Source organism: Diorhabda carinulata, chromosome 5 (assembly GCF_026250575.1).
Source record: "Diorhabda carinulata isolate Delta chromosome 5, icDioCari1.1, whole genome shotgun sequence".
Classification (NCBI taxonomy): Eukaryota; Metazoa; Arthropoda; class Insecta; order Coleoptera; family Chrysomelidae; genus Diorhabda; species Diorhabda carinulata.
This window is the reverse complement of record NC_079464.1, coordinates 30192115-30215423: the sequence shown is the minus strand read 5'-3', so window position 1 is coordinate 30215423 and position 23309 is coordinate 30192115. Positions and strand designations below refer to the sequence as shown.

At 31.3% G+C, this 23309-nt stretch overlaps 3 protein-coding genes across 6 annotated transcripts in view; 1 reads left to right on the top strand and 2 right to left on the bottom strand.

The window, feature by feature from the left end:
- The window catches only part of LOC130894313 (uncharacterized), a 52409-nt gene that overhangs the window by 17439 nt on the left and 11661 nt on the right, over positions 1 to 23309 (top strand). For 2 of the 3 annotated variants that reach the window (XM_057801040.1, XM_057801041.1), the window contains 6 exons: positions 5121 to 5183; positions 7685 to 8052; positions 8326 to 8478; positions 8929 to 9081; positions 13001 to 13271; positions 13329 to 16427. In XM_057801040.1, the coding sequence (XP_057657023.1) occupies positions 5121 to 5183; positions 7685 to 8052; positions 8326 to 8478; positions 8929 to 9081; positions 13001 to 13271; positions 13329 to 14456 (2136 nt within the window). In that variant the 3' untranslated portion in view covers positions 14457 to 16427. Of the gene's footprint in view, positions 1 to 5120; positions 5184 to 7684; positions 8053 to 8325; positions 8479 to 8928; positions 9082 to 13000; positions 13272 to 13328; positions 16858 to 23309 lie in introns of those variants that run through there. The other variant, XR_009059319.1, reaches the window with a different exon arrangement.
- LOC130894326 (isoaspartyl peptidase/L-asparaginase-like) lies at positions 16849 to 19707 on the bottom strand. Of its 2 annotated transcripts, none has more exons than XM_057801070.1 (7): positions 19558 to 19707; positions 18824 to 19021; positions 18032 to 18149; positions 17727 to 17910; positions 17371 to 17545; positions 17076 to 17207; positions 16849 to 17018 (listed from the first exon to the last, which is right to left on the bottom strand). In XM_057801070.1, exons 1-7 carry the CDS (start codon positions 19595 to 19597, stop codon positions 16876 to 16878), a joined length of 990 nt encoding a protein of 329 aa, XP_057657053.1. In that variant the 5' UTR covers positions 19598 to 19707; the 3' UTR covers positions 16849 to 16875. The 2 variants fall into 2 exon arrangements, with proteins under 2 accessions (XP_057657053.1, XP_057657052.1); XM_057801069.1 differs by lacking the exon at positions 19558 to 19707 and adding an exon at positions 19277 to 19368.
- Positions 20143 to 22549, bottom strand: LOC130894328 (isoaspartyl peptidase/L-asparaginase-like). Its single transcript, XM_057801072.1, has 6 exons — positions 22246 to 22549; positions 22060 to 22177; positions 21413 to 21566; positions 21100 to 21277; positions 20912 to 21043; positions 20143 to 20312 (listed from the first exon to the last, which is right to left on the bottom strand). The coding sequence occupies exons 1-6, from the start codon at positions 22433 to 22435 to the stop codon at positions 20170 to 20172; spliced, it is 915 nt and encodes a 304-aa protein (XP_057657055.1). The 5' UTR covers positions 22436 to 22549; the 3' UTR covers positions 20143 to 20169.

Below are 23309 nucleotides of genomic sequence, written 5' to 3'. Positions count from 1 at the left end.
AAGGTCTGATAATGTACTTTAAAAATGTTCATTACAATTTTTTATGAAAAATTCATCGTTTTTTCGTTATTTGAGCTCAAACTTGTGCATTAATTTACGAAAAATAAAAACTGCGTTTTCCGTGACTCATAACTTGCTGAATATTATTTAAAAAATTTAATTTAAATCGACTAATTTCTTTGTTTTTTTATAAGCTTCAATTTTGATGAGAATAATTTTTTCCAGAAAATGCGTAATTTTCGAGTTTTTCGTGAAAAAATGTTGAAAAACGTGTTTTTTCTTTTTTTGAAATTTTCAATCGCGAATAACTCAGAAATTATTGAGTCAAATAAAAAACTTTATTCCAAATTTTCTTCGTAAAATTCAATTCTCTATCGATTCCCGTTGTTATTTCGAAATTCCACCCCCGAGTAAGAGTGATATTCACCCCTGGGACAGAAACATACATTGGCACCAAATCAAGTTTGTTTTTAGCATCATTTTTGAACTAATTTCAAACTAATCCACGAAAATCTTCAAAATTTGCTGTACTACATCCCCAGGCATCTCGATTCGACTCGAATACTTCATTTTTATATAAATAACATAATACTTCTCGAACAACCCTCGTTTTATCTATTTTAAATAACGTAATACTAACAATAGACTTCTGATAAAGAAATAAAACCCACGTTCAATATATCGATCGTTAAAATAATAGTTATTATTTAATTATACTGCTAATAGCATCTATTATCATAATAAATTGTATTATTGTAATAAGGTCGCATTCTTAATGAAGGACGGTCACCGTACATGTAGAATAATTTCGTACAATAATTATGAATACAGTGTGCTTCAAAATTGTTTTCAACCCGAGACAAATAACCGAGGTAAGTGATTGCGTGTGAAGTAGAAAAAGTTTAAAAGCCAAGCGTTGGATTCTACGCCAAAAATAAGACTTTTTCTCTATAATCATTTTTAGTATTAAACTTACATCTATACACTGAGTCCCAGCTTTTTAATTGTAACTATAAGGTTGGGAAATAATTCGCTGTGGACAAGATCCGGCGAATACAACAAATACCAAATTCTGGATGGGTTTTATCCATGGCAAGTATGAGAATTCGCGTTGTTCCGATGGAAAACTACATTTTTCTGCTTCAACAACCATCGCTATTCCAAAAATCGGTCGTCATCACTTTTCTGGCCTACCAAAACCCTTTTCCTGTCGAAGGGGCGCTAGCCAGAACCAACTACATTCTCCTCTAATACTTTTTATCAGGTTTCCAGTCGTCTTTTTCCAAAACTAGCACCATCGTATCTAAAATTCGTTCTTCCTTTGACCAGCGCTCAAACATTCTTCTCTTGGACCCAATAACCTCAAACTTTGACTCATTACTACATAAATCTCTTTATGAGTCCGTGTTTTATGTCTTAAAAGAGGTCCCTCCCAAAAACCCCAACATCTCTCAATCTTCTTTTCACCGTAGAAGTACTCGAAGGCAGATTCCTGGGCTCATTGATCTGGGGTGTTATCGCTGGGTCCGCGAGTCCTCGACCAACTTTTCCTTTCGTCAAAACGTAGTCCACGGTACGTCGAGGTCGAGTTTCGACCGATAGCTCCTTGGTTTTACCCAATTTAAAACTTTTAAGACCGAATTTGCGAGAATTCATTGTACCGAAATGAAAATCGGAACGGGAGGTAACGAAAATGTGTTTAGCGACGTCGACAACTTCCACGGGACTCCAGTAGAGGACGTAGATGTCGGCTGCACTGGACACCAGTGCACCTCGTAGATCTAGAGAAAGAGAAATTCGTGGGATAGATTTTGGAGTGAGCTCCGATATAGGAATCGTTCCTCTGCAGGGCTGGGGTTGTTGTGGGGGTTGCGTAGAGTTGTGTTTGCTGATTTTTGGCTAGAAGAAAACGAAAAGAGAGCTTGTAATTAAACGCGGCTCTTCTAGGTTTGGTATTTTGGAAAAATTAGTGCATTTGGCTGAAGAACCGATTCACCAGGTTGCAGAAAACCTGCAATACCGACGATCTACGAGGAGTTTATGGGTGGTAGGGTTCTATCTGACGGATTTGGGTGAATTATCAAGGAAGTCGACGTAGATTTCAGGGAGGTAATCGTACGTTGTTGCCAGCAACCGAAGGGGCGGATAAGGGAGCTTCCTTTCGGCATTTGAGGCCGTATATTGTTGACCCAAGGGATGAGAAGGGGTTAGTCGGGCAGCGGAGTTATTTGATTCGATCTCGTGGACTTTTCCTGTCGATTTCGACAACCTCCAAGTAAAACTGAAGTCGTTAACGGGAACGAACTCGTTTCCGAAATAACAAACGTTTCACTTTGCTGAAAGGCAAACAAATGTGGTAATTGTTAAATAATGAACATGTGTTTATATCAAATGTGACATGAGTTTTCTCAAGGATACACAATTTACATTGTTTAAATTAAGTGCATTGTTGATTTTGTCGGTATGAAACGCGAGCTGCTGTAGGATTTATTTATGATTTTATCTAACGTACAGTTTGTCCACGTAAGTTGACGGCATATGGGACGTAACTTTTTTGTTATTAATTTTACGATAAAAAGTTATTCTTTATAAAAAGTTGTGCATGGTCCGAAACCTAAAATTCAATCATCAGATGTTGAATTTTTTCAGTCGTATACGAGGTATGTCAAAAAATGTGATTTTTGCCTTTCTTTTTGACAATATCGAAAATTGTTTCAAAAAAAAGATGTTTAGAATTGTTTATTTACATTGAAAAAATATTTTTTCCTACATTCTACATTTCTACAACAATTATCATCCAGTGCATACCAGATTAATTATGTGCAAACTTTCCAACTTTCCAAATTTCCAACGTAAACGCAGAGAAAATGTAGAAAAAAATATTTTTTTTAATTCAAATAAACAATTCGTAAGCTGTTTTTAATTCTGAACATCTTTTCTTTAAAACAATTTTCGATATTGTCAAAAAGAAAAGCAAAAATCACATTTTTTGATAAACCTCGTATACGACTGAGAAAATTCAACATATGATGATTGAATTTTAGGTTTCGGACCATGCAAAACTTTTTATAAAGAATAACTTTTTATCGTAAAATTAATAATAAAAAAGTTATGTCCCATATGCCGCCAACTTACGTAGACACACTGTATATATACTTAATATAAAAATTATATATACCGGGTGTCCTACGACGAATTAAAACAATGTGTATATGGCGAAATACTTATAGTGAAATTTCTACGTTTGGGTTTTCGGATACGATCTTTTTAACTAAAATATTTTCAAAGATGGCCGACTTCCGGTTCGTCTGTAACTTTGTTATTTTAATTAGAATACCCTATATATTAATACATTTTTGAAATCTACGTAAAATTTTAGTACACTTTTGTCTAAAAACATTTTTCGAAAAATGGATACTTTTTGAGTTATTAATTTTTTTGTAAAAAATTTGACCGTTGCAGACCCTTATAAATTATTTTTTTACGAGGATACCCTTAAAGATATGAAAATGGTTTCTGTTCGACGGCTTTTAACAAGGTCAGACGTATTTGAATCAATGTTGAAAATTTTTTCATTTTATACAGGGTGTGTATTAAAAGTATTCAAAGTAAAACTTCATAAATATCAAATTTCTTTATTTTTTCAAATAGAACCACCCGATTTTTTCTATTTTAATGCCTTCAGAGGTAAAAAATAAGGCAAATTCATGTATACTTTCCTATATCTAAACCTCACCGTTATCCAGATATTAAATGTTTTCTGTAAATTTTTAGAGATGCTGGTGTAGTCTGAATTGTATTTTGACCCGTTGATACAATCACTAAGAAACAAAAAAGTCTGAAAAAAAAATCAAATCGAATTGTATTTACTAATCTTATTCCAACTTTTAGTCGTTTCCGAGTGGTTCTATTTGAAAAATTTGATATTTATATAGTTAAACTTTGAACACTTTTTATACACACCCTGTATAAAATGAAAAATTTTTCAACGTAGATTCAAATACGTCTAACCTTGTTAAAAGCAACCGAACAGAAATAATTTTCATATCTTTAAGGGTATCCTCGTAAAAAAATAATTTATAAGGGTCTGCAATAGTTTAAATTTTTTACAAAAAAATTAATAACTCAAAAAGTATCCATTTTTCGAAAAAAGTTTTTAAACAAAAGTATACTGAAATTTCACGTAGATTTCAAAAATGTATTAATATACAGGGTGTTCCATTTATAAACAAAGTTACAGTCGATTTCCTGTATCCGAAAACCCAAACAACCGCTGAAGATAAACTTATTGAAGTTCTCGAAAATTCAGACTTAAAAGTTTCGAAATCCGAGAAACCAAGAAACTATCGGTTGAAACTCATGTAATAATCGCAAGTAACTACAATTTTAACGGCGGGTATTGAAATCTAAATGACTTGGCACACGCCCGAAGATATTAATCGTCAGTAACGAAGGATATCAAAGGATAGAGGAATAATTAGAAAAATAATGAGACTAATGGCACTTACAGTAATTCGAAGTTTCGGTCCCTCGTAGAAACGAAGGTATTCGCACTACTGTAAAATACGTCACCGCACGAATCCTACTGACTGCGCCAGTTGAAGATTTTACTTCTGAAAACTTTATTGTTAAATATAACTGGCGCAGTCATTCGGATTCGTGCGGTCTCGACCCGAAAGTTTCTTGATACCACAGCACGAAATCTACGTTCATCGAGGGACAGAACTTCAAATTAATAAATCAGAAAAATGAAGAAAATGAACGTGAAGAAAGAGGAGGAACCACAGAACAGGATCTGAAAAATACTACCGTTAGTTTCCATTCCTAGGAATCGAGGAATTACATGAAGAAAAATCTAGAATATTCTAAAAATTAATACGAAAAAAGATCATATTTTGTAAACATGTGTCAGTATTTATTTTAATATAAAAATAGCATCGTTGTAAACATTTTTTAATGAAACTTTGTTGAAATATTGTGATTTTGAGTTTGAAACATTCTTAAAAACAAATTTTCGGTTATCGAAAATATAACTGGCGCAGTCAATCGGATTATTTTTTACTACGAATCACTATGATTAATAATTCATTAAAAAAAATTGTTTTTTTGTTTGTTTTCAGACCACTTTACAACCCGGCATTGTCGAACCAAGAATGGCCCAATTGGAAACATTAGAAGCTAAAGTAAGTACTAATATTGAATTCCCTACCACTAGTTGAAATACATTAGAGATATCTGCCTAGCAGCATTCTTAGAGTTCGTAGCTCCTTGGGAAACTTATTTTATTTGCAACCCACGTCCTTGTTTCTGATTTACGTATTCTAGAGATCGGTAAAGTGGGTATCCGCGACGGCGGTGCGTTCCTCATTCCACTCAAATTTGTCACCCACTTCGCCTAAAGTTTTATCGTACTCAAAATATCTTAAATAACATACAACCCAAGCGATTTTTTGAAATGTCAAAACTAGCTTCACTTAAATGGCCGTCACTTGTTTCTGACAGATCGAAATGTCATGAAATTTGACACATAACCTCTCGAAAGTTGGTACTTCATAAACGTCATATGGATTCGACAATAACAGCGCCATCTGTTCTAAAAACTAAACTAATAAAAATATTTAGCTAAACGACATCGCGAATCTCCTTTATACCTTCGCAAAAGAATACAAAACAAAGTTTTCCTCGTACTGTTACATACATAGCCTTTAGGAACAATTTTAGATGAAAAACGCGAAGAGAAACAAATCCTGAGAACGTCGGTATATATAATTAGAAACAAACAAATTACTCACGCTTCGTATTCCATTTCTCAAGTTGTTACTCATTAACATACACCGCTCCAAGCGTATAACAACAAAACTATGGTTTTGAATTAATCATTTTGGTCCGAAAAGTTCGAGGGAGCGTTTGACATTGTCAACTTCAATATAGTCGAGTTTTAAGCAAACGTGGATCGATAGTAACACACCAGAAAACAAATATAGTCAAAACTGAGTTTTCTGTAGACTCGTCCTCCATGCAACCACTCTCTGCTTTCGTCTGAGCCCCATTAAAACGTTGATCCAATTAACGTGTTCCCGGACAAATCGTGGACAGTCCGCTCGGCGCGCTGGGGTTAATTTGAGGTTAGTAGCTGGCATTTTCGTGTTAAGGTTAACTACCTCAAGTCTTCTTCTGACTGTACAGCCACAAATAATCTTTTTCTGAGCTCTTGTTGGACTTGAACACCAATTAGGAACGTCGGTCATCCTTTTTTTCCGGAACTGCGTCTTCGACGAAAGCAAACTGACTCATGTTCAGCGCACTGGTCTTCAACGGCTCCATCACTCGTTGTATCTCTTTTCAGTAGTAGTAAGTTGTTTAGATTCGCGATCAAACGTCGAAAAGTCCCGAAATTTTAACGACAAAAAGTATTTTCACGACTTCGCGAATCCTACTGACTGCGCCAGATAAATATTTGAAAAATTGAAACATTTTTCGACTATATCGCATTTTTTTTAGTCCTGTTGGTCTAGAGATGTTTCAGAAAATCCCAAACCGTGCCACGATTTTTTATTAAACTTTGGCCAGTTTCCCAATTTGGTACATTTTGTCAACTGGGAAGAGGTTCGGAACCGGGACTAACCTGATTTCTCTTTTGCAATGCACAACTTTGATCGACAAGAACTTTTGAAGTAGTTCATAATAAAATAACCATCAAGTTGGTACACCCTGTATAGTTATTGAAAAAAAAATAAGATGTGGGTGGTTAGCCATTCCAATAATAGAAAAGGAAAAAGTAACGAGACTCTTTGCATTTTATTGTCTCGTAGAGACACTGTTGGTGCCAATTGAAACTGGTTTTAATTTTTATGGGACTGCACCGGGTGAAGTCAAGGGTAAGATTAAGAAACTTGATATCGATACCACGCTATGGGAATCCTGAGTCTCGACAAAACACTATTCGTTACAATACCCGTAATAAATACGTGAATATACGGAATGGATAAGCGTAGTAATATTTCTAATTTATTTTAAACAAACTGTCTCTTTTTTACTTAATTTATTTACACACACACACCCACCAGACACTATATTTCCATTCACTATGACTTTGAATTATATACTGACTTTCGCTGCTAAACAAGCACGAATTTAAACCGAAAGATCCCAAAGGAGAATGTTCTTGGTGTTTCTACGACAGACCCAAAATACCTTAAAAACTTTCTGCAGGAGTTGATCGTCGTATCGTTACCGGTTGACTTTCTGCAGGCCTCTTCCTGCTTTGGGATCGAAACGAATTTCCAAAAAAACTAGAAAATAACCAAACAAACGAATAAAAAGCTTCTCCTAGAAAATGGTTCTGATAAACAGGACCGATATCACCGTTAATGTCGTGGACGAGTTCATTCGATTTTACGTCAAGCAGCTTACAACTTGTTAACGTATGACTTTAGTGCCTTGATACGCAAGGTTGGGGGGCTATAGCCCCGGGCCCCATCATTCTGTATTTTTTGATGTGTTGATACCACAAATCTAACGTATTGATATTATTTTGTGAATTTTTCCGGGTTTCCGAATTCCTTATGGGGGCCCCGTCATTATTTTAGCCCCGGGCCTTATAAATCTTAATCCGGCCCTGTATAACATTACTCTCTATTGCGCAGAATCATCACCGTAACCTATAAATAACTATTTATTACAGATGGCCAGTATAGAAGTATCGTTATCGAGCACGCCAAGAAGAAAGAAAAACGGGAGTATATCAGGGATCAGCATCGGATCTTCTATACATTCCATACCGAAAGAACTAGCCATCAAAGAATTGGAAAAATTAAGAAACGCTCTAAAAGATAAAGAAAATATTATACAAAGTCTTAAAGGGCAACTGACGATACCAGGTTTGAGGTTAAACGCCATTAGAAATTCTAATAATAACAATATGAAGGAATTAACTGATGTCGAGAAGAAACAGGCCGAAGCCAGATTGGGTAGACTTAAAACGGACGTCGATAATAAAAGACTGACTATTAAGAATTTAAAAATGGCCTTGGAAAGATTAGATATAACTGAGTAAGTAAGTGATTTGTTCGCGGGTCTGTTTCGGAAGTACCCCGTATAATTAGGCAACTAACAACATCAGAGTGTATTCATAGTTGCATATTATTCGGATAAATATCAAATACATAATACGAATTGTTTTTTTATTGTTGTTTTGGCATTTTAAAATTACAATTTAATTTTTTATTAGAAAATTTTTTATAATAAAATTCCGGCTTATATTTGAACCACCCTCGTATTAATATAATATATTTAGTAAAACTATACGTATAATGTGTTGTTCAGTAATATAGACGTGCGGATTCAACAAGCCGAACTGGAATATCAGTTAGGTAGAGAAGAACTGAATTTATTAACTTTATTAGAAGAAACTAGAGCTCTTCAATTGTGTATCGAAGAATCCAACAGACAATCGTCAGATTGCCACACGTTATACAGGTAAGTTTAAATAATATACTAACGAAATATGTGACTTTATCACTTTTCAGTTATACAAAATCAATTAATTTGTAATAAAACATTAGTTAAGATCAAAATATAAATAAATGTTACACAATAAATCACAATTTAACTAAAGTATAAAAGGCGGAGTTATTCGATCACGTGACTAATATGTCAGCGTCAATATGAATCAAATCAAAATGCCTGTCAACTAAGTACAACTAATCGTTGTGACTAATATTCCAAAGACCGGTCTTTTAAGAATTGGTAATTGAAAAAAATATATTTAACTTTTGTAATTGTTTGTATCGAAAATTAGTGAAAATCGTCAATTTTTTACTTTCAAAAACGCCGGGCTTATTTGGATTCAGTGCCTAAAAATACAACTGTTTTATCCTTGGCCTTATGATTGCAAGATTGTCATATTTATTATTATCATCATTACAGTTGTGTACATGGTAATGATCATGTATTCCTGTATGCGATTCAAATGGAATATGATCATAACAATCCAAAATTTGGTGCAGGAGTCAAAAGCTCTTTGCCTGGCCTTTACGTCGATTGGGCTTTGGAAGAAACTAATTTGCGCAAAGGAGACAGGTGAGTTTTACTATTAAATACTATTTTTTTTTCTAGAAATAATAAATATTTTTCTCAAATAAAGCATTAATTTACATTTCCGATAATCAATTTAAAAAAATAGTGAAGAAATAATAATTGTCTTTATTTACTCAAGAACAAACCGGCAACACTGTTAATGTCTGGTATTTTCAAGTTGATAAATTTATAGATACTGATCAAATGTGCAAAATTATTGAATATAGGTTATACTTGAACTAATAGAAACACCAATTTTTCACTGTATAATATGTATTAGTCTAGATAACCTTCAACAAGCATTTTCGATTTACAATAAGTATAATTTTTTAAGGTACTAATAGCCAAAATACGTTAATGTACATATGTATAGTTTCAACAATCTACACTAGAGAAAATACCAGTTATGTTAAATCTTAGAAATAATACCCATGAAAAAAATCTATGTGTAATAAATACACGTCCTATACATACAATCAGTTCGATACCTTAAAAGTTGGCGGCTTCCTAATGATTCAAACTCAGATATAAATGCACGTGTCATTAATAGAAGAATGATATATTATTCTACTTACCTGTACTATCATAATATGACCGTTTTTTGAATCGTATTCATAGTCACAGAAACAGAATCTAAATAACGACAATTATCACCAATATAATAAATATAACACAATCGAAAACACCTAATTAAAAGCACAACAACTAGACAAAGCTTTTTTAGTTTTAGAAACACAATGGTGTAGCAGTGTTGCCATTTGTTCGTTACAAAGTACGAAACATTTTATGTTTTAGATTAGAAAATTTGATTCGAAAAAACATACTTGAAGGATATATAAAAATTAATTTTTCATGTGGGATAGATTTCAAAGTATCTCATTTAATAATTATTTCTTTTGTAATTAAAATTTTAATGAAACGGGATGCTTTTTACAATTTGGCAACGCCGTTTTATTTAAACTCAAATATATGAGGATGTAAATATATGTTTGCGCAAGCGTATTACTATAACTTTGACATCCTTCTGGGAGTATTATTTCTATGTGTAATATCCGGTTTGTCTTAAAGTAATAATGATATAATGTGTTTTTCATACAATCGATTAAACAACAACATTTATTTATTATTACACACAGGCATTACTTGAAATCTCGTCTTCAAATCTGCCTTTAAATTACTAATTTTAATATGATGTCTGTTTATGCTGACAGAGCCATCTAGTGCTCTAAACTAAAAATACAAAATTAACTTGACCTTGTGTCATCTGCGTAAACTAACTATTAAATGATTTTGGGAAATACATTTAACACAAGGAAGTTATTCAATTTATTAATCCGTGGTTTAATAAAACAACTTTCCACATCATATAAAAAAATTCAAAAACTTATTGTACTAAATATGCTCAAAGAAATAATATTGAATTTTAATTTACTTATCTCAATCAAAAAAATTTCAATTCAAATTGAGGTCTGAATCATTTAGCAATCGTCTATGAAAACCACTAAATCATTGTAACACACCTAGGATTCATAATTGAATTATTTCTCGGCTCAGTGTATCATATTATTACCAATAATCTATTTAAGATGATTATATTGAGTACCGTTCGTATTTTGTAGCAGATAATTTACGAAACATTTTGTATTCTTTACCAATTATTGTGTTGAACATAAAAGGCTTATCAATACAAGGTAAATGAAAAAGTTCGAAACTAATTCTTCTTTTCTGTAATGATAAATGATATTTGCGCATGATATTGACCTGTTTAAGTTGTTTAAAAATATGGCTGAAAATTATGACAATCGAGTCATTCTCTAGGCAAAAAAAGAAAATCAATATCTGAAGATAATCGAGTGTTTGAAGTTGATAATTTTTTTTCTCACCATGTAAAAAGTATAAAAATAGATGAGGTAAGTTTGTCTACAGGTGAGTACCGGATATATGGATGGTAAGTTCGGATTGTTCTCAGTAAAATAATGGCTTTCCGGTATTCTAACCCCACTTGAAGGTCTGTTAACGTTACCTATGACATTATACGTATATAATTAAAAATATCTATAGTATAATTTTTTTGATACCTTTTACTTCTTACAACATTTTTATATGTTTAAACAGGTAAAAAATGTTTTATTAAGAAAAATTCATAACTTTTTTATAAATAGTATTAGAATCAACAGGCTTATAGAAAAAATTCATTACGGTAATAAAGTTTCGTAGTACATTCCCATATTCTCACGATTCACTGATGTGCAATGAACATAATCGACATTTGTTTCAAAGAAACAAAAGTTTTCACATAATTTATGCCGAAACTCTCTGAAATTCCAAAAAAAATTATTAGATTAAATAGTAAAGTGGCTCTTCGTTTTAACATGTATCTTAAATAATGGTAGCGTGAAATAAACATTTCAACCAATACAATTTCAAGAATTGCGATATCTAAAACATCTATCAAATTAAAATGTTTTTTATATCACTAATCTGGAGGAACTGGTTTTACGTGAGATTATTTTGACCTACTTAGATAGTGCACCAAAACATGATTCTTTCAATTCTAAAAATAGTTAACTCTTCTTCTTTTTTTTTATTTCCTACATTATATAAAATTACATTATATACATTTCGAGATGTTGGATGAATAGTCCGTTAGACGTTGGGGTTGAGGCTATTTTTGGGAGGATTGTCGTTACGTGATAGAGGTGGAGTTAAACAGTTACGCTAATATATAACTTGAAAATAATAATTTGTATAATTATTTTACCTTACTCTTGATAACAATAATTATATAATTGTTAAATATATTCTTGGTGTAACGCTAATAACATGCTAATTTTCTATTAATCTTTAAATAATGTGCGAGTATATTTGTGGAAAATTCCCATACTGAAGACAATAGATTTTTTTTCTATGAGTATAGTTTTGTTTTTCATTTATTTTTCACACACAATTTCTTAAGACATTGTAAAATTACGGCTTACAAGAATTTATATTTAGAAACATCTTCTTTTTAAATAATTAAATTTATATATCTGTGTGAATATAAAATTGACAACATATTTTAATTTAAAAAGGTCGTTTTATATATATTCATGATTCAAAATAGGAGAAATTATTTGTTGAAATGCACTAATTATGAATCGCAAATAACTCGAAAAAAGTACAAAAATAAAATATATATATAAATAATAATTGAACATTTTAAAGAGATAGACAACCAACACGACGATTCAAGTGATATGTGTGTTGTCTATTACGAATATTCTAATGACAATTATAAAATACGCATGTTGCAGTATAAAAGAGAGAAGGTATTGAGGGATTTTTTTTTCTCAGCATACTTTAAATTTGTCTACACTAACGCTATCCTGATTAATCTTATTTTAATCTTAACTTGTTCTCGGGATTCTAAGGGTTTGAAATAGCCATAGCACGGCACTGCTAACTAAATGCTAGAGATGGACGTGGGTTGGGTACGGTTAAATTTAAGACCGTGCTTTAGTCAGGAAATAAAATTTTGACAGCATTTTTACTACTATTATCATTTGTATTTTCATTACCTATAGAATTAATATTAAATATTATTATTAGGTTAACACAATTTGACACCAACTGTTGATTACAACGCGATAACTTACTAAAGTCATTTTTGCGTAAATGAGTTTCGAAACCGTGACGTCATTTGACAATAAAATATACAGAATACACTCATAAAACAAGCGCAAATTACTACACTGGAAAAAATGATTATACCTATATTGTTTTAGAAAATTTATCAAATAATCCAAATGTTTTTGTCGCTTTTTATCAGTTCTCATTGAAAATTATGCATTTTTTATAGTTGCTTACGAAGATAGAGTATATAATTGATGAAAAAACACAGTGTGTCTGTTTTTTCATGGATTCTAACTTATTTTTTTTACAGATTCGTGGAGGTGAATGGAAAAATCGTATTAACCAAAAACCGGGATGATCTCACTAGATTATTGGCAGCTGCGCCTGATCCAGCACAATTGGTCGTCTTACGTAAAATCAGCAACAGCAATCTATCGAGCAACACACAAAATGGAGTCAATTCTCTTTGTTCAGAATTAGAATCTTTAAGAATTAAAGCAGAGGAAGCAGAAAAAGCTAAAGAAGTATTAAAATCGGATAACATTAGATTGACTCATCGAATATCTTATTTAGAAGAACAGGTACAGGTACATGTTGTATAAAATATGTTTTAATCTCATGTACTGTTTCTATTTTAGGTCTCGGAGCTTATCAAAAACAAATCCAACGAACTAGATAAACGAAATTCATCACAACCACCACCGTTGATCTCAAAATCAAACCAAAACGTCACTAATATTAACATAAGGACACTTTCGCCTACCAGTTCGTGCAATAATAACGATACTAATGTTTACAAACAGGATCATGTCGCAACAGAAGCTAAAGAATCTTCTTCTTTACCGTCCAGGTCGAAAAGTAGTTTATCAAACGTATCAAACACCCACATACCTTCCCTAACAAGCGAATTCTGTCACAAACTCGTCCATAACAGGCATAAACATAGATCCAGGAGCGGCGTACAAAGTCCCTTGGGAAATATACCGAACAATGATAAAGTAACTTACAGAAAACACCATCACCACCATAAGGATTATAATTCGGAATCAAACTCGGGGTTAGATACGAGAAGATATAATAAGAAGACGGAGAGGTATTCGGCAGATTTTGCTAAAGCAAACTCTGAAATAGAGTACGACATAATGGACCAAAGTTACAAGAAAGCCACGCAAATAGTGCAAGATCTAACAAGGAACCGAGATCCTACTATGTACGAAAAACATCGTCAAAAATGTATTACAGCTTCCGAAAAATATAATTCCGAATTATTACGACATTACAACGCTAGAAAATCCACGTCGGTTCTGGATTTTCGATCAGAAATCCATATCGGTCCTAAGTATGACGCAAACGGCGTCGAAAGCGTAGACGAAAACACGAATAACGATAAAGCTTATCGGAAAATGGACGCCAGAAGTGTTAAATCTTTGGATTTCGACAGCGATTGTAATTCCGCGAGGTTGAACGGTACCTGTAGCACAGATTATGCTTCGGAACCGAATAACGATAAACATATGTATTACGAAAAACCGAGACCCGCGCCCCCTAAGAAACCGTTGAGGTTATCTTTACATAAAACTCACAGTTTACAATCGGTCGAAACTAATTGTGATTTCCAAAACAGGAAATGCGTGAAGAGAAATTATAAGGGGGAAGCCCCTATCAATATTAAAGTTAAAGATCAAAATGGTGGTAACAACCATATAATCAAATGGAATTATAGGAGAAGCTTGGAAAATAATTTAGAACATGGAAGTTGGTGTTAGATAAAAACAATTAATTTGTTTTTTGTATTTATTTGTGTATAATATAAAAAAAAAATGAAATTAGAAACTTAGTAACTGCTTAGAAATTCTATTTCAAAAAGTAGATAACCAGTATAACACTATAATAAATTTTGACATATATAGTGAAGATATTGGGTTTTTCTATGAAATAAGAAATATTTATATTCGAAGATTTTTAATTCCCCAAAATATAAATGAAATCTTTTTATTTGTATCATAAAATAGCTACATATGTACCCACAAAACATTTTAAGTGCAATGTGTGTTATCTATTAATACATTTACATATACATAACGGTACAATAGACAACCAACATAACGTCTAATATGTTATGTGTATTGCCTACATATCCAAAAAACTGATCATAGAAATCAGATCACCTATCAGTTGATTCCAAATCCTAGCACAGAACAATAGGAATTTCAAATTGAAGCTCAAACTACAAAAACCTGTTATTTCTATTATTTTAAATATATAATATTTCTCCTTCTATAGATTTTAATTCAGTTGTGTAATAGATTTAGAGTGTTCCAATTATTATTGAGCAGATATCAACTTTTTTTACTAATATTTCGAAACAAATTGTTTATTATTATACAGAAAATATAAAAATCGTAAACTTTAGTGACCTAAAATTTCGCTGTTTTTAAGAATTACTCATAAATAATCATTTAGTTTCCGAAAAAAAATCCGAATTACTTTCTGATAATTCAGATCGTATTCGGGTTAATCCTATCATAGTTTCCATAGTCCCTCTAATATGTCAATGTTTATTAATGAGGATTATTGGGGAAATAGTTGTATTTTGAGGTTAGTTTGTGAACATCACAGTGAATCCTAAATGTTTACTTAGTAGCTTCAGTTCAATTTTTTAGTAGTGTTACTCCAAACAGATATGAGTATAATGAAATATAAATTAAAAAGTAATAAAATATAAAAAAAAACAGCCAGAAATCAAACATTTTAATCTAAGAGGAAGTTATCTTTATTAGCCCGAGAAAAATAAAATATCATCAAATAAAATAGTTATCTTTTGTTTACAGGCTTCGTATTAATTAGCAAATGAAAATAACCAGGTTGCGATGCAAATTTATGATAAATAAAACATAAAAATTAGAGTAGAAAAGTAATCTAAAAATGTGAAGTTTTCTTACATTGATTGTGCATTCTTGGGTTAGTTTATTCTATTTTTTCATAAAATGATTGTATTGTTAGTAAAATTATAAGAATTCTGATTCTCTAGATAGTAAAAAATCAAGGATTCAATTGATCGCAGCTAACAGCTTCTTAAGAACATTTTTATTCTACTGTAAGTATTGTTCACTTCGACAATAGCCTCAAAATCTGATTTATAATAATAAAAATAATATATTGAGTGTTTTCAATGTGAAATAACTGTTGTAATATGTTTCTAATTTCATTTTTTCATAATTATAAAAACATTTTTAGTATTATTCGAAGTAATCGATATGCCTTCTTTATATTGTCACTTTTGTAAAATTATCTGGAACAGATTGAAGAATGGGTTAACAAAAAAGTGTTATAAGGTCAAGTTAAACAAATAACTGATAATTCATTGCATGTAATGAGAAAATATTATCAAAATTATCTTTTTTTATGCAAATTCAAATTCGTGTCGATCGAATGTTCTTTTACTTGAAATGAATGAAATTAAAAGTACTAGTATGTATTTCTAATTAATCATGTCAACATAGAAGTGAAACTGTTCTCTTAACGCATTTTTCAATATTAAGAGCATTTCCAAAGTATTGATTTGTGTATGCACCTCCTATTAATATTCATAACCTTAGTTTCATTTTATAAACAATTATTTCATATTTTCATTAGTTTCATTAAATGAAGTTGGCATATATCTGTAGCAATATGACTGAAACAAATAAGTATATTTACAAATATTTCTCATTATTCTTGTATATAATAAAAAATTGTTTTTTTTTTACTCCAAAACACGCATTAACTAAAATAAACGTGCATCTTCAAAAGTTTAGTACCTAACTATGAAAAAACCGTCAGATTAGTCACAAAAAAATAACCAAAGTCTGGCTGTCACATAATTTTTTTTAAGTAGGGGACAGCGAGTACTATACAAACGGTTTTGTTGTATAGAAATATTTAATTTCTCTCACAATTAACATCGTATGGAAAATACCCAACAAGCTTTCATTTCAAACAATTTGGCAACACTTCTAGTACAATCTGTTGTCAAGTAAATTATGACCGTTGCAGTTTAGAGTTTTATTGTTTTTATTACTATTATTTGTTCACGTTGACTCGTGATGTAAGTTCGAACTGTTAATACAAAACAATTGTGGGTCGAAATTATAGGTTATGAAAAATGAGAAAAAAATATAAAACAAAGTATGTATTACTCTATGTTTATAAACTTTTCAAAAATTCTATTTCATGTTCGTCGTGATTGATACCATAATGTAATTCATTTCCTTTCCGATAAGCCCAACCCATTCCACGACTTGTAAAGTAAATTCCCGGATCGCCATTTTTAGACAAAGTTATCGCACCTAAATATTAAAAGAGAAATAATAATGATATTTCAATTAAGGAAATTACTGTTCAACCTGCAGTATTATTAAGACGTTTAGTCATATTCTCCAAAGTTTCTTTCGTCGCTGTTTGCGCTGATTTTCCTATTCCCATTTCTCTTATAATAGAAATCGCCAAACAATATTTAGCAATTGTTTCTCCGTGTCCTATAAACAAGCTTATACTAGAACATAGACAAATAACCTGCATAGAGAAACAATCACTTAAAAACGAAACGTTTTTTTAGCTGGCCATGAACTATCGAAATTATAAAAAGTTGTAGGTTCATTTTCAGTATAAAATTTGAAGGTTTTAAAATATTTCATTTACCAGTGGTCGAAACAGCTCCAAAATCATTATCAGCGTATGTACCACTACCTAACATACAAGTATCACTACTTCTCCCTACCATTTTACCATTAATACCACCAGTCGAAGTAGCGGCGGCTAAATTACCATGACAATCTAACGCAACTGCACCTACCGTCCCAACATCTCCTGGGTTCTATAACAATAATTATTGTTGCTTTAAACTAGATTCAAAAGGTATTCAATAAATAATTTTATTTAATTCGCACATTATATGTTTTTGATTAAGTCAGGTTAGGTAGTGGCTACTAAGTCGATAAGCCGTGAATGTATTAAAAATTTGAGAAAAAATCGATTTTTTTTATTATTTTTCTGACCTTATGACCAATTTCAGTTAAATCACCTCCTTTACGTTTGAATCGTTCAAGAGCGTCCTTAGCGGCTTTAGTAACCAAACTTCCCGGTGCTACAGTGGGAATCCCATGTTCTTCAGCTAATTTATTGGCCCCAGCCCCTGCAAAGAGGACGTGGGGAGTTTTTTCCATTACCAATCTAGCTAAACTGAAATATATACCAGATATGTTAAAAGATCTAATTGTTTCAACAAATTTCGGTATTTCGAGAATATTTTCGATAAAGATCACAAGATGATGATGTATATTTCTTTACAAATAAACTTTACCTGATTGGATGAGCTATATCTTTAACTACTGTAACTGCACCAGCACCTAGATTGGATCCCACCATAATACTTGCATCCATTTCAACTTCCCCGTCTAAATTCAAAACCGAACCATAACCTTAAAATTTTAAAAATTAACGTCCATAACGAGTGTAACAGTTGTCATATCATAGAACTACAGGGTCCAAGAAGTGCGTTTCATTTATAACTAATTAAATTATATGAACGATTACGGACTGTTGGTATCAAGTGGAACGTACCCAATGTGTCAAAGAAATATTTATCAAAATGGGAATAATTACAGTAACATTATGGAAAAAAATAGATTGAAATGACTAGAAATGTCAAAAGAATATGTCAAGAACGTATAGAAAAGAGTGAAAATTGACAGGAAACTGACAAGAATGTTAATAAATGTCAAAGAATAGTTATAAATGACAATAAACATCAAGAAATAGCAGAAAATGTCAAACTGGTTAAGTAATCACAATAAAAAAAGACAGAATATGCCAATAAAATAAAATAAACGTCTGAATATATCATATAATAAAAATAAATGACAAGCAACGCTGAGTTATTACAAAGAATGTCAATACATCACAGAAATTGAAAAAAAAGCATCCAAAATTAATAAAAAAAAATATCAGAAATAAATTTTAAATCATTTATTGAGCTTAATACCATCCTGTATACTGTATAGGTTACGTTATCTTTGTTCTATTTTCAAATGCGAATAAGATAAATATGAAATGTCAATATCACTCTCCTATTTGTTATAACGTAAGTTTTTACCTGCATTAAAATTTTCGTCATCTTCCATGTACCTAACGGCTGCTTCAACGGCGTCCAATGCGTTTCCACCATTTTGCAAAAATTTAAATCCGATATCAACCGACTTTTTAAGGCCGGCGATTTTATTTGCAATTCTCGATTCTGGTATATCTCCAGCACCGCCATGTATCAATAAAATAGGTTCCATTTTGTCACTAACTGATTCAAACACAATTATATATTATCTATTTACTAGATCCTGTTTGAATAAAATAATTTTATGTAATCTGTACTTTTTGAACAAGTTGTTTGTACAAGTATTTTAATGTTTAGTCGAGATAAATCCGTTCATTTAAATGACTACCTACTACTACAGAAATATTTCGTTATAGACGGCCACACACGATAAATTATTAGTGGTATATCAACGAATATAATTAAATTAAAATAGATTGTATTTAAAAATGAACTTACTACAAAATGGTAGCGTTAAAATTCCTATGGTACTCATTATTAGAAACATTATTATCAAATTAATCATAAGAATTGCGATGATGTCTTACACAAACATATTTATATCATCAGTTTTGTTTTATCAATAATATTAATTAGTGGAAGTTTAACCTCAATTATATTTTGATTAAATAACGTTGATAGTGACTTTTGTTTGCCTACACGATGTATTTCTTGAATTAATTTACAAGAATTTCAATATTAAAATTTACAGTCTGGTTGTTTTAGGAAACATTACTCACATAATTTTTTTGTTACATAAAGTCGGAAATCTCCTGACATATCAATGTATTTTCGCAAATTCAAAAGTTTTGTTCCAAAAACATCATTTGAACTTTCTCTGACCAATATGACGTTAACGTAAATTTTCAGTTTTCTCTAAATTCTTCTTTTTCTTGTAATCATACAGTCTCCGCTTGGATGATTTCTCTTCTTCTTTTTCGAATAATAAAAATACATCTGTGTCCAGACTGTTTACTCAGCTATTTTGTATTGTATACGAATGACTATTTGTGTTAATATATACTACATAATAATATTTGAATATTTATTGTTATTAATAATTAGTCATGATTTTGTTCAACTTATTTATTGACCATAACTATTTTGTGTCAAACTTTTTATGACCTAGTGGTTCATCTCACTGCAGCTGGCGCCGTCTAGTATTCATCCATCACTCGTATAGGAGTCCACACACTATATTATGTAACAAGGATCTTGATTTTCCAATAGACAGGTTCGTACTCAGGATCAATTAAAACGAATTTTTTTAATCTTAGTGCACGTTAATTTACGGTGAATAAAATTACACTATTAAACAACACAACTAGACGAAACTGGATTATATTACAGCACTAACTACATGAACAATCGGACACGTTAAGCTCTCCAGGTTTGGCTCCATAATACATCTTTTTTCCTTTGGTATATGCCCACGGCATTCTATGACTGGTGAAAAATACACCAACGTTGCCACATTTAGATAAAACTACGGCACCTAAAATGGGCAAAAACTTGTTATATCGATAGATTCCCGTTAATAAACCTAAGAGAGTCATTGAAAAGTGATGAGAGAGTGAGAGATAGTGATGAAAAAAATAAAAGTATTCATTTTGATCAGGATCAATATCATGATTAAACAGCGTTGGAGAAAAATATGCCAAAGAAACAGATATACAGATCAATATTAAAATAAAATAACAATTTAACAAGTACAGAGTGTCGTATGCTGAAAAAATACATCTAAAAGTGGATTTATACAAGGAATAGACATTGTAAGCTGAGTGCGGCGATATGGCAACGTCGCAAATCATGTACAAAACGTCTTTACACCGACAATTCAGATGTTAACATTTTTGGGGACGATTTAGTGTATGGTACGCTATAGTGAGCAGACAACTTTATGCATAAAAATGGTAATAAAAAACTGAACCGGCGAAAATTGTGACAAGTGACGTTTCCCAATTGGTACACGGTATATCGAATGTTTTGACTGTTTTCATTCTGATATTCATTAAATTTTAATGTATCCGCTTGTACGAAGCCACTTTTATTCATCAATCAAATAACAAAAATATTTTTTTTTAGGAAACTCACCGGCACGTTTACAAAATCGATCCTCGATTTCATTAACGCTATTTTGAACCGCTTGCTGAGGTGATTTTCCACACTGTAATTGATTCACTATATTATAAGCTAAACAAAGTTTAACTATAGATTCCCCATGACCTTGAATCAACAATATATGGATAAAACTTTATTATTGCGCTAGTAATTTTAATTACCAGCTACAGATACTCCGCCTAATCTATCGTCAGCGTAAATAGCCGCTCCACATTTACTGCTATCGCTACTCCTACCGACCATTCTTCCCGTAAGTCCCCCTGAAGACGCACCTGTAGCTATGTGACCACATCGATCCATAGCTACGGCTCCAACTGTATCGCATCGAGGTAAACGTTCCTAATTTATTAATAAATATAAGCCAATTAACTATTTCATATGACCCTATATATCTTAAACCAGTCATAAATTCAGATTGTAATAATTAAAAAAAAATTAAGATGACGCATAACATAGAAATGACAATCGCCTTACAGATTTTTTGACCATTTCCAATTCGATTTTAGCCCACTCTGTGATTAATTGACAATTCGGAACTCTAGGCATACCGCAATCATTCGCAAATCGATTCGCTCCTTCTCCAGCCAATAAAACATGCGGAGTTTTTTCCATAACCATTCGAGCAAGACTAAAAATAAATATATCGAATGATGCATTCGGTTCGTTTGAACAATCGTTTCCTTGAATCTGTCTATGAACACGCCAAGGGGGATCGATAATGAAAGAATATTTTGTTGTTAACAATCAAATTGATTACTAAAACTAAATATATCGAATACTATTTTATATCATCGAGTATTTTAAAAAAATCGTTTCTTGTAATCCGTTTATAAATCAGCGATCAAGTTAAATATTAAAAATAAATATTATACCGAATGATTCATCGATTCTTTTGAAAAATCGTTTCATTGAATCTGTCTATAAGTACAACAAGACGGGTCGTTAAATAACAAATGAATATTTTGGTGACAGCTAACACAAAGTTGAATAAACATATATATATATATATATATATATATATATATATATATATATATATATATATATATATATATATATATATATATATATATATATATAAACAAAATAATTATTTCTATTTTGTTCCAAATATTCAATACCTTATAGGATGTAACATTTCTTTAACTATAGTTACACCTCCTGTCGACAAATCATCTCCGGACATAATAGATGCATCCATTTCAATATCTCCCTCTTCATTTAAGGCCGATCCTCGACCTACAGAAACAGCAGTCTATATGTCTATTCTACAATCGTATAAAAAGGGCGTTAATAATAAGTTTTACCTGCGTTAAATACCTCGTCTTCTTCCATATAACAAATAGCAGCTTCTACTGCATCTAATGCACTGCCACCGCACTGAGTAAGAATGCGGTAACCTATATTACAAGCTTTTCTAACCCCTCGCGTTTTACAAGGAATCATTTCTTCGGGAACGTCTTCAGCTCCTCCATGTATAATCATTATTGGTTCCATTTCGTCGATTTTATTCCTATTTTTTAAATTAGACAAACAATTTTCCTCAACATGTTGAAAATATATTCAAATGAAATTGTCAAAATGACATTTCTATTAACCAGGTTATGTATAAGATTTATTTGTGTGTACTGTAATGTTGATAGCACTGAAAATAGTCAAGTAAGAGATGTTTAATGATTGTAGATCATTATTAAACAAAAAAATCTCTTAAAAATTTATCAAGCAGAAAATAATATTCAATCACCACTAATGGTAGCAGAATATCGATGAGATATGAGAAGATAAATAAATTTCTTTATTTTTATTTGTTTTACCTATACAGAAATATTACTTTAGATTCTTGCTAACAAAGCGTAGTTGCCGGCTTTATTTCTTTAAATAACTAATTTTGATGTATCCTTTGATGAGAATTTTGTTATTATATAAATAAAACACATGGTTTTAATTAGATTTTTTATTATAGTTCACTATATGAGTTAGAATTATATTAAAAATAAAAATCAACCTGTATAATTACGGCAAAATTAGATACAATCTTCTTCTATCAGTTTAAGTAGGTTTTTTTTAGGTTATCACAACATTTGCTTAATTCGCGGATATCAATCCGAATCAAACCAAAGACTTGGTCGATAGCGATTTATTTGATTATGAGATTATAAATTTCTACATTTCTATTTATTTTTATTAGGCATATACATTGACATTAGAATTAATTTTTTTACTTTTTATGTAGCAAATTTTATTCCCGAAACTTGCTAATAATTGCCTGTTTGATATATTCTATAGTCACAATTATATATTATATAAACAATAACATATCTTTTCAATCATATTTTCGATTACAATTCACTATATAAGACAAAATTAAATT